The 15,573-nt window shown below is 40.7% G+C and overlaps 1 protein-coding gene across 4 annotated transcripts in view; it reads right to left on the minus strand.

Annotated features, from left to right (window-relative positions):
* Window positions 1-13,449, minus strand: part of LSM14A (LSM14A mRNA processing body assembly factor) — a 47,764-nt gene extending 34,315 nt beyond the window's left edge. Inside the window, exon 1 of one of the 4 annotated variants that reach the window (XM_066242055.1) lies at window positions 13,114-13,449. In XM_066242055.1, coding sequence (XP_066098152.1) covers window positions 13,114-13,234 — 121 coding nt within the window. In that variant the 5' untranslated portion in view covers window positions 13,235-13,449. The remainder of the gene's footprint in view (window positions 1-13,113) is intronic. The other 3 variants (XM_066242058.1, XM_066242054.1, XM_066242057.1) reach the window with 3 other exon arrangements.
* Between the last annotated feature and the right edge of the window lie 2,124 nt (window positions 13,450-15,573).

The following is a 15,573-nucleotide window of genomic DNA, read 5'->3' on the forward strand; positions in this document are numbered from 1 at the left end:
CCTCTACCCTGCCCCTGTGGAGGCCACCACCAGGGGAACCCTTACACCAAGTGGGACAACACTAGATTTACAGTTGTTTGTATGTAAAATAATAATAAATAACAATACAAGAATATTCTGTTTCACATATTCACAACTGTATTTCTTTTCATCCAAGGTTATCTCCCATACTGAAGGTTTGAGACCTTGCTTAGTTAATTAGCTCCTCTCATCTGCAACTTCACTTGCTTCCTCCATGCAAGATTCTTTCCCCTGGATTACTAATATATGTAGATTTACTCAGACATATCTTTACTCAACCACGAGAATTTCAGACTGAGTGTAAAGGAATAATTACTAATGAAAATAAGAATTTAGGAACTTCTGGTCAAGATGGTGGCATCGTTAAATGCGGTACTTGAATTTTCTCAAAACTACATCAAAATTACAACTAAAACTACAGAACAACCATCATTTAGAATCACCTGAAATCTAGCTGAATGGAAGACTTATAACTAGGGATTTAAAGAAGCCACATCAAGACTGGTAGGAGAGGCAGACACACAGAACAGGCAGGTTCCACGCCCATGTGTGGAGTTTAAAATCTAGAGGGATATCTCAGATGCAGAGATTCACCGAGGAGGAAGGGGTCCCAGACCTACATCAGGTATTCCAGCCCAGGGTAAGAGTGCCAGGAAGAGAAGTCTCCACAACTTCCAGCTGTAAAAACCATCAGGGACTGTAGGTGAGTCAGACGGAGAGCTGTAGGAATCCCAGGGAGCTCCTCTTAAAGGGCTCGCACATGGACTTATTTGGACTCAATTTCTCTGAGCTCCAGCACTGGGACAGAGACTTGAAAGGAACCAGGGACATACTAAGAGGAACTGGATTATCAGGCATCAAGGCTTTAGGCGACCCCTGTGTTTTGGTCATTCGACCCCAGCCGGGGTTGCGACCCACAGGTTGAGAACTGCTGGTATAGAGTGTTGGCCTGGGACACTGAGGTTCAAAACCCTGAGGTCACCGGGTTGGTCAACATAATCCCAAGATATCTGGCTTGAGCAAGGGGTCACTGGCTCAGCTTGAGCCCCCGGGTCAAGGCATGTATAAGCAGCAATAAATAAAACTAAAATGAAGCAACGAGTTGATACTTCTCATCTCTCTCCCTTCCTCTCTCTCAAAAACAAACAAACTAAATATTCCCTCAAAACAAACAAAAGAAAAGCAACCCAAATTGGTTGTTACAGAGTAGTCATGAGGATGTAAAGTACAGTATAGGGAAAATAGTCAATGATATTCTAATAACTTTGTATGAGGTCAAATGGGTACAAAACTTAGTAGGATCATCACTTAGTAAGTTATATAATGTCTAATCACTGGGTTGTCCTCCTGAAACTAATATAATATTGTATGTCAACTGTAATTGAAAAATAAAACATGACCTGTGGTGGCGCAGTGGATAAAGCATCGACCTGGAAATACTGAGGTCGCCGGTTCGAAACCTGGGCTTGCCTGGTCAAGGCACATATGGGAGTTGATGCTTCCAGCTCCTCCCCCCTTCTCTCTCTCTGTCTCTCCTCTCTCTCCCCTCTCTAAAAATGAATAAAAATAAAAATAAAGAAAAGATTAAAAAAAAGAAAAAAAAAACATGATTAAGAAGTTAAAAAATTAGAATATGAAAATTACAAAAAAATTTTTTTTTTTAAATTTAGATGGTGATAAAATAATAAAAGTAATAATGCAAAAAACATTTACCAGGACCTCTTTGAAAACATAGATAAGATCTTGAAAAATTTCTATAAATCACAGGATGGCTAATCTAAAGAAAACTAATCTATATTCACTATTACTAACCCAAGAGAATACAATCCCCATAATACTGTCTTCATTTATCACACTTCTTTTTCTATTAAATATTAAGTCATTCAACAATGCATTTTCTGACCAAAGAAAATAACCCCTCATGTGATCAACAAATAGTTAATTTGCTATGTTCAAGGGACACAAGGGAGGAAAAGATGCTGATGTCTAGTAGAAAACAAGAAAAGCTTGATAAGCACACACACAAAAAGAAGATAAAATGAGGACACAGGTGCACCGAACATTTCCTAGCTAGGAGAATCTGGGAATGCTTTGCAGGAATGATAATACTCAAGCAAAATCCAAAAGGATAATAAACCTAATTCCCTCCTGATCCATTCCCAATTTTGTTTGATAGAAACCACTATATGGATCATTGCTTAATTCCTCCCTGTTCCTTGTCCAGTCAATTTTTAGAAGTCCAATCCATTCTCCTAATTACTCATGTATCTGTTCACTCTTCTCTAGTTTAGGCCTATATTTTCTCTTTTCCAAACTCTTAAAAGAGTTCCACTGACCTCACCTATGTCAGTTTCTATCCTCATCCCCAAGCAATTTTTGTATAATGTTGTCAGCATAAACTTCCTAAAGCTGGACTCTGGAATGCCACTTTATTGGCTAAACACTTTCAATGGGTCCCTACAATCAAAACTCAGACCTGTTAGCCAGCCATTCAAACGACAGATTTAGCAATGGAAGCTAAGTAAAAGGGGAAGGATGGTATGTGGTCCTCAAGTCTGTTATTTGACACATTTTCATTGTATTTGAGCATTCCAAAGCTGCTGTTCTCTTTCCTTTGTGACTTCTATCTCAGTCTGTTCCATTGCTCAATTCAACAACAGCCATGTAAAAAGTAGGGAAACAGCATTTAATTCAAGGGAATCTTGTGAAAAGGTCCCAGATCTGACGTAACCTGACTGACCTGAAGATCTAAATGACAGCTAGTGTGGTTTCACCTTAAGTGAACTGCAAGGGGTCGTGGGCCAGGAAAAGAGTTTTGGACTTGGTGGTTGTCTGTGTATTTGCTTTCCTGAGAGACTGTGGCCTGGGACTGAACACTTCTCCCTAGATACCCTCTTCATGGGGCTAATTATGACTTATCTGTCAGTCCCCACCTTAGATGCTGTGTCCTGAAGAAGCACGACTGTATTACTTTTTGTTTCCTAGCACCTAGAATAGTGTCTAGCATGCAGTCATAGTAGGCACTCAGTAATTCTCCTGAATTAATAGATTATCAAATAATAGGCACCAGGCAAGTACAAACCTCCCTTCTATTTGCCCTATATGCTCTATGCTGTCTTTAATGTGGTAGATTACCTCTGCTCTCAATTGTGTCTAAGTTTCTCCAGAACCTCTATCCTGTTCTCTGAAGAGAAGACCACAGTTGGAGAGAAAAAGCTATCCAGATGTATAAAATGCAAAAGAGGATTGGGAAACTGATCATTGCTGAAGCAAATTTTGAGTTAATCTTCCAGTTTTTAGTTCCATCTTCACCCCTAATTACTTCATAGTCTTCTAGTTTCTGTAGCACCTGGTGATGCCAATTCCTGAGCCTTTTAGGAGTTTGGATGCAAATCAAGTTACCCATTGGCTTTACCCAGTGCCCACTTAGACTGAAACTTTCTCAATTTTGCTAAGACATCATTTAAACTCATCCATTTGCTTTTTAGCCTCCAAAATATCGTTGCTGCTGTCTCTTTTCAAAATTGACTTTGTCCTTTATGGGTTTATACCTTTTAAAAAGAAGTCTCTTGTGTATTTTTAATAAGATTTATAAATAGGAAGGAAAAGGGAAAGCATGTCCAATCTGCAGTCTAAATTTAATCTTGTTAAACTGTTTTCAGTTGGGCATTCTTCCGTGTGGCTGGTTTTACATTTGATCGCTCAAACTATAAAACCAAGAGACAGAGATATGAAAATATGACATAAGAAGATAAATGCATCCAATAGGAGTTTAAAAACAAACACAAGGGTGGGAGAGACAAACAAACAGAAACTAATCTGAAAGTCACAAAGAGAGAGAGAGAGAGAGAAATTTATTAGGTTAAAGAAACTTGACTCTTCAGATTTACAAGGTCTACAGAGAACTACTCAGGAAAAAAAAATATATCAGTGCTGTAACACTTCTGAACTCCAATAATAAAATTTCTAGAAAAAAACGACTGAGAATCACATTGGCAGGAGCAACATTAGAATGGTAGAAGACACAAAGCAGTAACTTCAAAGTTTACAGAAAAAAATTTCTAAATTTGAAATAATAAATCCAATCAAGTAATCAAGAAAACCACAGTTTCACTAAAAATATTTGCCACCCACACATTTCATGTTTTGTTTTTACAATGACAAAGATGTACTTAAGCAATATTGGTGGGGGAAAGAGAATTAAGTAAGAGGCCAATACTGTAAACAAGAAACAGGAACCCCTGGGTATCTATAAATAGACTGGTGAGAGATAATGGACCAGAGTAGGGCAGTAGAGGTGGTAAGAGGTCAAATTCTGGATATACTCTGCAAGTAGAACTGATAGAATCAGAAACATGAGATGTGAGAGGAACAAAAGAATTAAGGATGACTCAAGAGGTTTTTGGTCTTACCAATTAAAAGAATAAGCTGTCATTCAATTAGATGGAGAAGCCTGATAGAGAAACGGGTTTAGGAGACATTAAATGGTAGATGCCAAGTAGACATTCCTCCAGGTGACATTAATGAGGCAGCTGGATATTTAGCAGATTCCAGAATAACATCTTTTCATTATAATGTTGATGCCATAGGAAGCTAATTCTTGTCTGTATCAATCAGACGATAGGAAAACTAGTTTCATTATATGGTATTTCAATTAAGGTCGCAGAGCCTATTGACAACCTTAAGTGAGGACTTACTGTACAAGTTAGGAGTTAAGAGAAGAGGTCCAAGTAGAGGATAGTAGTCAGTAATGTATAGATAGTATCTGAAGCCTTGAACTAGATGAAATCATCAAGAGAAGAGTGCAGATGATAAAATAGTAATTTTTAAAATACAAGAGAGAGAAAACTAAGCCCTGGAACTCTCCAACATTTAAAGGTTTAGGAGCTGAAGACTCAGCAAAGGAGACTAAGATGCAATTACTGAGGTATGAGAGAAAATCAGGATGATGTCAGGTGAAGAAAGTGTTTCCAGGAGAAAAAACCAATTGTGCAGTACATACATTGCGGATTGGTTAAGTAAACTAATGCTAAGCAGCAACCAGTGGATTTAGCAACATAGAAGTCTTTGGTAACCGTGGCCAGTAGCTCAGTGGATAGAGCATTGGCCTGGCATATAGATGTCCCAGGTTTGATTCCCAGTCAGGGCACACAAGAGAAGCAACCATCTACTTCTTTCTCTTTCCCTCTCCCCTTTCTCTCCTTCTTCCTTTCCGGCAGCCAGTGGCTCAATTGGTTAGAGTGTGGCCCGAGCGCTGAGGATAGCTCGATTGGTCTGAGAGTGGCAGCCTCAGGCGCTAAAAATAGCTCGGTCCTTGAGCATCAATCCAAGACAGAGTTGCCAGGTGGGTCCCAATTGGGGCGCATGCAAGAGTTTGCCTCACTATCTCCCTTCCTGTCACCTAAAAAAAAAAAGTAGTCTTTGGTAACCTTGATAGCAACAGTTTCTCATCTGTGGAAATAAAAACCTAAATAAAGTAGGTTCAAAAAAATAAAAGAAATAAATGCAGAAAACTCCTTCAAGGAGTTTTGGTATAAAGAAAGAATAGAAATGGAAGGTAGAGAAGAGGAAATGCAGTTAAGAGTATAAGTGTTTTGTTGTTGCTGTTTTTAAGATGGGTGAAACACAGCCTATCAGTAAGTAGACAGAAAGGATCTGGTAGAGAAGGAAAAACTGAATACATAGGAGAGTAGAGAATGCTAAAACAATGTCTTTGAATCATCAGCACAAGTGTAGGAAGGCCTTAAAAGAAGAAATAGTTTTTAAAATGGTTAACTAAAATACTAGTTTAAAACATCAGAGAGGAAATAAAAGGTAAATTATCCCTATTGAGGACATCTACCATGGAGTAATAAATTCACATCTACCATGGAGTAAATAAATAAAACCATCTGCTCTTACTGCTATTATGTCTTACACACAGCAATATAAGATTTATTTACTTTCCCTAATTCCTTCCTTCTACTATTATTTTCTTCAGGCTTTATGCCATTTTCTCTACTAATTATTATTATTATTATTATTGTGAGAGAAAAAGAGAGAGAAGATAGAGAAGAGGAAGAGAGGAGCAGAGGGAGAAAGGGAGAGAGAAGAGAAGCATCAACTCATAGTTGTGGCACTTTATTCATTGATTGCTTCTCATATATACCTTGACTGAGGGCTCTAGCTGAGCCAGTGACCCCTTGCTCAAGCCAGCACCCATGGGATCATGTCAGTGATCTCATGTTCAAGCCAGCAACCCCATGCTCAAGCTGGTGAGCCTGCACTCAAGCCAGATGACACTGTGCTCAAGATGGTGACCTCGGTGTTTTGAACCTGGGACCTCAGCATCCCAGGTCAATGCTGTCTGTATCCACTGCGCCACCACAGGTCAGATCTCTACTTTTGATTCAGAAAGTCATGGCTTATCTTACTCCACGGGAAAATGCAGTTAATTTTTGGTACTTGACTTTAGACTACCATAATTACTAAGTATTTCTGTGGAGTACAAAAGTAACAATAAACTGTTTCCAAGGCTCCAAGTTCTGGCAACGTGATTAAATAGGGCAACCAAAAGAAATTATAGCTTGAAGTTTTATCTTTGACATTGAAAGTAGTGATTTTGAGAATTGCTAAATTTAGGTCCCCAGCTCCTGTGAGAATGCAAGAAATCAATACAGCACTTCACAGGTATTTCATCCATCATAACAACGCTCTCCCACTCTCTCACTGGAGTTTATGACAAAGTGGCTAAATTAACAATCAATTGGTAAATTATGCCAAGGGGCAACACTTAGAAGATAATTAAGGAAATACTCCATTACCAATTTACCTGTTTTAATATTCCTGCACCAATCCCTTGATTTTAAGGACAGACCATTTAAAAAGCAGCCAACTTTATAATCATTCCTCTTCACAAAGTCTATTTTCCTAATGCAGTGGCAATCTGATTTTTATTTGAGTAGTCAGTTATCCAGGTAGAGCTAACTAAATACATTAGATATACATTTCCTCATCACATTTTATGTAAAGTGTTAAAATCCATGTGTTTAAAGGAAATGTATATTTCCTCAAACTTTGAAATTCCCATAATTAGAAACCTTCAATAACTATAGATACCCTCTCATTTATTCAAATACTTAGCAAGAGCCTGCTATGTACTAAGGGCAGAGCAGTGAATGAAACAAAAATACTGACTTCACGGAGATTTCACTCTGTAAGAAATCTCTTGGTATTCAGGATCTAGTATGTGCTTAGGCATCCTATTCACATACAATATATAATTGAAAATATTCCACAAATTATTCATGTATGTCATAACTTTACAATTCCCTCAAATATACTAAATTGATTCTTGAGCTATAAGATAAAACTGTCTCCACAACAATGTCACTTTTATCATAAGATTTTATCCTCTTATATCCCAAGTCTACCAAATCATTTACTGTTTTGGGGGGAGGGGGCAATATGTTAGCTATTTTTTTTTGTTTTTTCAATTTACTGATTGATTTAAACCAATCAATATTAGAGAGGGAGAGAGAGGAAGGGGAAGGAGTGGGAGATGGAGTGAGGGGGAGGGGAGGGAGGAAAGGGAGAGAGGGAAGAAGAGAAAGGGAGGGAAGGGGGGAGGGAAGTGGAGAGAGGGAGAGAAGGGGAGAGAGAAGGAGGGGGAGAGAGAGAGAGGGAGGGGGAGAGGGAAGAGGTGAAAGTGAAACATTGATTTGTTGTTCCACTTATTTATGTATTCATTGTTTGCTTCTTGTATGTGCCCTGACCAGGGATGGAACCCACGACCTCAGCATATCAGGACGAGGTGCTAACTGAGCTATCTGGCCAAGGCATTAGGTGTTTTAACTTTAAAGAGAAATATGACTGTAAACACAAAAGGTATTATTTGGAGCCTGACCAGTGGTGGCACAGTGGATAGAACATGGACTTGGGACACTGAGGTTCCAGGTTCAAAACCCTGAGGTTGTGGCTTGAGCAATGGTCACTAGTTTGGCTGAGGGCCCCAGTCAAGGCACGTCTGAGAAACAATCAATGAACAACTAAAGTGATGCAACTGCAAGCTGATACTTCTCATCTCTTTCCCTCCTTATCTGTTTCTCTCCCTAAAAACAAAAACAAAAAAACTCAAAAGGCATTATTTGGAGATATACAAGATTAATAAACTAAAATGCTAAATAATTTCCATTTAGTCAGTCATTAAATAAACATTTGTTCATCCCAGGCCCTCACTCTATGGGGAGGGAAGGTGAAGACGTAATAGACACACATAAATAAGCAAAGAAGATTATGTGTAGGTCATATTTAGTGCTAGGAATAAACTCAGAGGTGACAAGGACAAACTACAATTTAGATTGACATCAAAGTATTTGTAGGTTGCATTTAGGACTTCTTGACATTCATTTAGAAGATTATGAGTATCAAAGCCTATCAAATTTATGTCAATTCAATTTACAAAATCAGGAGCTAATCTGTGAAATTTCTAGCAGAAAATAAGGGACATTATCCATTTAGGAATACCTTTGGGATTGGGTTTTTGATTAGATATAGTGTGACTGTATAGCTAAACTACAACACTTTCAAGAGAGAAAAGGATGTTTTAATTATGCCAGACCACCGGCACAAACAAGGACTTCCCACCAGGGTAAAACAAGACCATATGTCCACCCTAATTATATACCATATCAAAGGTAACTAGCCCAAAATTTCAAGAGCATTTTATAGTTTTGGATAGATTTATATTATAAGTAATATCCAAGTAAATAATCTAAATTATAATCTGGAACATAGAAACCAAGTGAACCCCTTAGTAAATTAGATTTAAATGCCTCACAACATGAATAAGAATAAGAATAAGAAGAAAAGAAAAACTAGCTATAAATAAAAAGTGTCTACATCAAAATAAAGAACTTCTCTGTTCACCAAACAACCCATTAAATGAGAAAAGTTATTTGCAACAGATACATCAGTAAAAGATTTATTCAGAAGACAGAACTATAGAAAAAGAAGTGCATTTCAACAGAAAAGTGGGCAAAAGATTTCAAGGTACTGCAGAAAGATGATATCCGATTAACCAAGAAATGAAAAGGTGTGCATCTTACTAAAATTAGATTAAAACAAGGTACAAACACATATCCACCAGACTGATCAGAATTAAAATATTTGGGCCTGTGGTGGTGTAGAGGATAAAGTGTTGATCTGGAATGCTGAGGTCACTGGTTCAAAACCCTGGGCTTGCCAGGTTAAGGCACATACAGTAAGCCACTACTATAAACAGATGCCTCCGATTCTCCTCCCACTTTCTCTCTCTTCTCTCTAAAAATCAATAAATAATATCTAAAAAAAACCCTTCATTAAAAAAAAAATCTGGTACTAAGTATTACTGTTAACCAGGGATGTGGAACAATTAGAACTCTCATATACTAAAAATGGAAACAAAAACAAGTAACTACTTTGGAAAACTTCTTGGCATTACCTAATAAAGACACACATTCCTTATGATCCTGCAATTCAAAGTGTATGCCCTCAAGAATATTACATAAATGTGCATCAGTACACTTAAACACAATGTTCATAAAGGCATTGTTCATAATAGCCAAAACAATTTAAACAGCAATTGCAGAATATCTAAAACAATTGCAGAGTAGATAAACCTGTGTTACATTTATGACAATACTATTCCACAAAACCCAAACTGAAATACATGGTGGGCAAAAGTAGATTCACAATCATAAGTATATAAAAGTTTACTCTTGTATTATACTTTCCCATATGAACAACTGTAAACTTACTTTTGCCCACCCCTTTACGTACAGGATTCCATTTATGTAAAGTTCAAAAGTGGACAAAACTAAACTCTTACTTAGGAACATAAACGTAAGTGATAAAATGATAAATGCCTGAATAACGTTTGCATCTATCTACCGTATTCCCCATGTATAAGACACACTTTAATTTTGGGGCTCAAAATTTGAAAAAATATATATTACATAAAGTTATGAAACTCAAGTTTTATTTATCATAAAATTCATACAATTCCTCATCACTGTCAAAACTCCCATCCATTAGCTTGTCTTCATCTGCATCTGATGAAGAATTACTGTCTTCATATACTGCCTCATCCTCAGTTCCATCTATGGCATTTGAAATGCCACAACCACTGTATAAGATGCACCCAATTTTTAGATCCCAAATTTTTTGGAAAATGGTGCATCTTACACATGGGGAAGTTTGGTAGTTTACAAAGGTAGCAGTTGTGATGAAAGATGCAGGGAGTGGGAGGCTTCTAGGATGGTGGCAATGTCTGTTTTGCTCTGGGTGGTTTTTACAACGATCTTTGTTAAAAAATATTTCATTTTTATCTATGCATCTTTTCAACATGTGTGGTTATATTATATTCTGCAATATAAAAGGAAAATACTCTCCTCAGAGAGAATAAAAAAAAAATTAACATCCTTAACAGAATTTTAAGAATATAACTCAGAGATTAACTCAATCTAAAATTAAAAAAAAGAAAAAAAAAGTAACTGGAATCTCTAAATCAAATACTGTACATACTGTATTCCAAACTCTGAATAAACTTCATGGTTTAATATTAGAATGCCATTATTCATCCAAATTTTGAAAAAGGTGAAATTCCTGATACCAAATTACTAAAGAAATCATGCAAATTCTAAAATTTTAATGTCGAACACCCAACTTCAAATTTTGAGATTTGAATTGTCCAGTGTTGACCGGACAGTTATATAGCAGTTTTAGATTAGATACTACTAAGTATAATATGAATACCAATATTTCATAACTCCAGTTTTTGCAAACACAGTTAAATTCCAAAACATATTAAATAACTCACACCGATTTTTAAAAAAGTACATGCTATGCATAAGATTACTATCAATGCATATAAATGATTAAAAAAATCTTTTTATTGCTGTACCTATCTCATATTTATCAAGTCATAATACAAGGAACAAATTTTGTATGGCATAGGAAATTAGCTATTACAGATTAATATATTTATCAATTCTAGAAGCTGATGAAAGATAATTTTTAAAAAATGTGGACCACTAACAAAAATATAGAGGTTTTTAGATTCTTGCATAGTAGAGTATATTCATAGGTTATTTTTTATTTATTTAAAAATACTTTATTTATTGATTTTAGAGAGGAGAAAGAGAAGGGCGCGCGCGCGCGCGCGTGTGTGTGTGTGTGTGTGTGTGTGTGTGGCGTATAAGTGGGAAGCATCAACTCCTAGTAGTTGCTTCTATGTGCCTTGACTGGGCAAGCCCGCGCTTTTGGACCTGCTACCTCAGCATTCCAGGTTGATGCTCTGTCCTTTGCACCACCACAGGTCAGGCTTCATAGATTTTTAAAAGACCCCAGTTAATACATTCAAAATCTTAAAAATGTATAGGTTTTTCTTTGAGGAGTAAAGGTGGTATGACCAACTGACAAGTCAATTAAAAAGTATCTTAAAATTCAGATTAGGTAAAACAGTGGTGTAAAACAGTGGTTTAAAAAAGTTATTTACTTTAAAAAGGAATACTGTTTTCAACCTGTATGTGTCTCTCACCAAGAACTTGAGAGAGCCTTTTTCATAATTTCAGTCATTAAAACTGAAACACTATACAGATGCCGGACCAGGCGGTGGCGCATTAGACAGACAGTCGGACTGGAACCCAGAGGCCCCAGTTCTAAACCCCAGATTTCGGGCTTGAGCACGGGCTCATCTGGTTTGAGCAACGCTCACCAGCTTGAGCCCAAGGTCGCTGGGTTGAGCAAGAGGTCACTCGGTCTGCTGTAGCCCCCAGTCAAGGCACAGATGAGAAATGAATCAATGAACAACTAAGATGCTGCAACAAAAAACTGATGCTTCTCATCTCTTTCCCTTCCTGTCTGTCCCTATCTGTCACGAAACAAGAAAAAAAAAAACACAAAACACTATACAGATAAATAACCCCCTGGGGGGGGGAAGGAAGGTAGGCATAATATTTGTTGCAAAAGAGTGCTATTAAAAAGGATCTATCAGAGCATCCAAGAAATGTCACCAAATACTTGTTTGATACTCTACTATCAGTTCAATTTTTAGAAAATTTCTTCCTATATCTGGGTCTCTGTCGCTACCAAGCTACTCAATTCCATAAATCTACCGGATAGCTGAGAAAATTACCTCCGTTATCGCGCTTCTCTCTCACAAGTATGCCAAACTTGTAAGATTTCTTTTAAGATCAAGAGCTAAAAAAGTTTATTTTCTCCTGGTTTCCAGGCAGCAGGAAGGCCCAGCGCGTGTGGAACGGTAGCAAAACCGACCTAGACTGTGGCGATGCTAAATGCCTAGAGGTCGGACACCTTCCTCAACACCCCGAACTCCCTGTCCCAGCGAGCCTTCCCCGGCGGGTCGGCGGCGCCCAGGGACCACTCGGTTCCGCCTACGGAACAAGCGTCCCGATTCAAGCTTGGAACCGTCCTCCCCACCGGGGTTCCAAAAACAGGATCAACGCGAGGGCAGCAAGCAGTTTTAAAGAGATGGTTGCACAACAGGCTCTGAGAAGGATCCGGTTTAACAGGTAAAGACCACGTAGGCGACAAGGGGGAAGTGGTCTGCGTTGCAGAGCAAAGCCAAAGTTTGAGCACATTACCCATATAGTTCACCTGAGGAATATCGCAACACATTGCAATTGGGAACGTGAGAAAATGGTGCTGGAGAAATCAAGAAATCAGCACTAAAACTCAAGCGAGGAGGAAACATTTCTTTGGCTGTTCAGGCTTTGTTTCTTAGTGAGCAGACAGACCGCCGAATCTCTGAGTTGGAAGACAGGTCACTCCGCGTTCTCCTGCCCGTTCTGGGACTTCAGGGCCGCCCCGCCCGCCCCGCTCTCGGGCGCGTAGTTCCCGGATGGAAGGCGCGGACCTCGGCAATGGAAGCCAGGGAGCCCTGGGGAGGCCGCGGCCCGGCAGGCGACGCCAGGGCCCGGAGGGAGGGAGAGGGAGGGAGCGGTATCCCGGAGGACGACGGAGGGATCAGGGACGGAGCAAGGAGGGGCTGCCGGCCAAGAGCGAAACACAGCCCTGAGCGGGCGTCCAGCCCGACACCCCACCCCGGCGTACCTTTGGCGAGAGCTACGGTGGAGTTCTCGGTATCGATGGTGTACAGGATGCCCTCGTAGCGGATCTCCGCCTTGGAGATAAGGCTGATCTTACTGCCGATGTAAGGTGTGCCCCCACTCATGATGGCGCCGCCGCCGCCGCCGCTGCCGCTCCGGGCCGCTCGTAGAGAGGCAGATCCCACGCCACGGTAGCCGCTCCGCACTCCCGCTCGCTCCGTCGGCGCCTACAGCAGCCGCCTCAGACCCAACATGGCGGCGGCGCCGGCTCCGCTACCCTCCCCCAGCCTTCCGCCCTCAAGCCGCGGCGCGGCGGCGGCCGCAGCGGCGGCGGCGGCGGCGCGGGGCATGCTGGGCTAACAAAGCCGCACTCTCGCGAGACACGGCCGGGTGCGGGACGCTCAGCAGTTCTCCGTGGATTCGGTAGTTCTAAGTACGCTGCTTGGCCGGGTGTAGCGCGACCTACTTGGGCCCGCTGGGAGGAGTTTGAGAAGAGCTAAGTGCATCGTGGCGCCACGACACTAGGTGCACCAGGCCCTGTTGACCTAACCTGTGGCCTTCACCAATTCCATACTCGTTGTATCTTGTCTTGAGTCCCTTGTCTTTGCAAACGCTGATCCCTCTGCCTGAAAGTTGCCCACCCGCCTCCAAACTCCTGACGATCTCTTCTGAGACTCGGTCCTTTCCCGGTTGAGGCAACTGTATCTGTTATAGGGATCTCATGGCCCCATTACAGCATCCACCGCCCAACGAGTCCACCCCAACAAGGAGTCGGTGCCTAACTCCGTGCCCCCGCCAGCCTCGCTCCTGGAGATGGGACTCTTGAACACTTTCAGATGGTCCCATACAGGCTCTTAGCTTTCAGAGCCATTGTACACAGACCAATCCTGAGTATTTGAAGTTTTGATCACTTCTGTGAACCTTGGATCTATATAAACAATAGACTTAACCTCTCCAGTTGGACGTCTAATTGGCAACTGTGTATCTAAAGCCCTAATCCAGATTTCCTCTCTAAACCAAACCTTTCTCCACTGTTCTCCATTGAGGTATGGAAATAAATAAAGGAAAACCTCATTCAAAGTGGAGTGGCAAAACCCTGCAGGGAATCCCTCTGGAAGGTACCCCCCATCACAGCTTACTTGACAAATTTGGGCACGAAGAAGCTATTTTACTACCCTAACAGAAGGAAAGTTTTCTCCGTGTCCCTCAACAGCCTAGCCAATGAAAAACCATAGGCACTGTGAACTTTCATTCTCCCCCAATGGACTTTTGTTTATAACCACCCACTTGATCTAACCATTCTGCACCATCTCCACCCATACTTCTCACAACATGCTACCATTATTCTGGCCAAGATTATTGCAATGGTCTAAAAGGTCCTTCAACTTTTGCCCTTGCCTCGAGTAGTTTATTCTCAGCATAGCAGCCAGAGGGATGTTGTTGGAATCTAAGTTAGATCATGTCCCTACTTTACTCAGTAGTCCTCTCACCAGTGATCCCATGTCCCAAAGGGAGAAAACCAGACTCCTTGCTTTATCTTATAAAGACATATGTGATTTAGCCCCTGGTTACCCTACTTCCCCATTCTGTTTCAGCCACCCTTTTTTTACCCAGAGTTTTTACAATTCCTTCAGATCTCATCTCAAATGTCACCCCCAGAGATGACTTTTCTTACTTTCCTACTTAAAATAAGAACACCTGCATCATTCTACATCCACTCACTCTGCTCGTTTTTTCTTTGAAGCATTTATCTCCAATATGTCCTATTATTTCTGTGTATCTGTCTCCTTCACTAGACTGTAATTTTTTTGTGTGACAGAGACAGACAGAGATAGAGGGACAGATAGGGACAGACAGAAAGGAAGGGAGAGAGATGAGAAGCAGCAATTCTTCGTTGTGGCACCTTAGTTGTTCATTGATTACTTTCTCATATGTGCCTTGACCTGGGAGCTGCAGCAGAGTGGGTGACCCCTTGCTCAAGCCCGAGACCTTGGACTTAAGCCAGTGACCTTGGGCTTCAAGCCAGCGACCTTTGGGCTCAAGCCAGTGACCATGGGGTCATATCTATGATCCCACAGTCAAGCCAGCAACTCCACGCTCAAGCTGGTGAGCCCATGCTCAAGCTGGCGACCTTGAGGTTTCGAACCTAGGGGTTTTTAACCAGGGTCCTCTGCGTCCCAGTCCAACACTCTACCCACTGTGCCACCACCTGGTCAGGCTAGACTAAATGTTTTGAGGTAGGGACTTTGTTTCGGCCATTGCTGGATGGCTAGGACCCAGTACACTGCCTGGCACAGGGCAGCTGCTCAGTGAATGGCTGCCATAAATGAATAGTTAGAGGAAGGCAGAGCATAGGCAGGATGTCTGTAAGTTGACTGATCAAATGGTGCAAAGCTGGCCACACAGAGAAGGGGAAGCAGAAGAGAAGGGGAAGCCCTAGCAGGGTTAGTCAACCTTTTTATAC

The sequence above is a fragment of the Saccopteryx bilineata genome, chromosome 9, assembly GCF_036850765.1.
Source record: "Saccopteryx bilineata isolate mSacBil1 chromosome 9, mSacBil1_pri_phased_curated, whole genome shotgun sequence".
NCBI classification, from domain to species: domain Eukaryota; kingdom Metazoa; phylum Chordata; class Mammalia; order Chiroptera; family Emballonuridae; genus Saccopteryx; species Saccopteryx bilineata.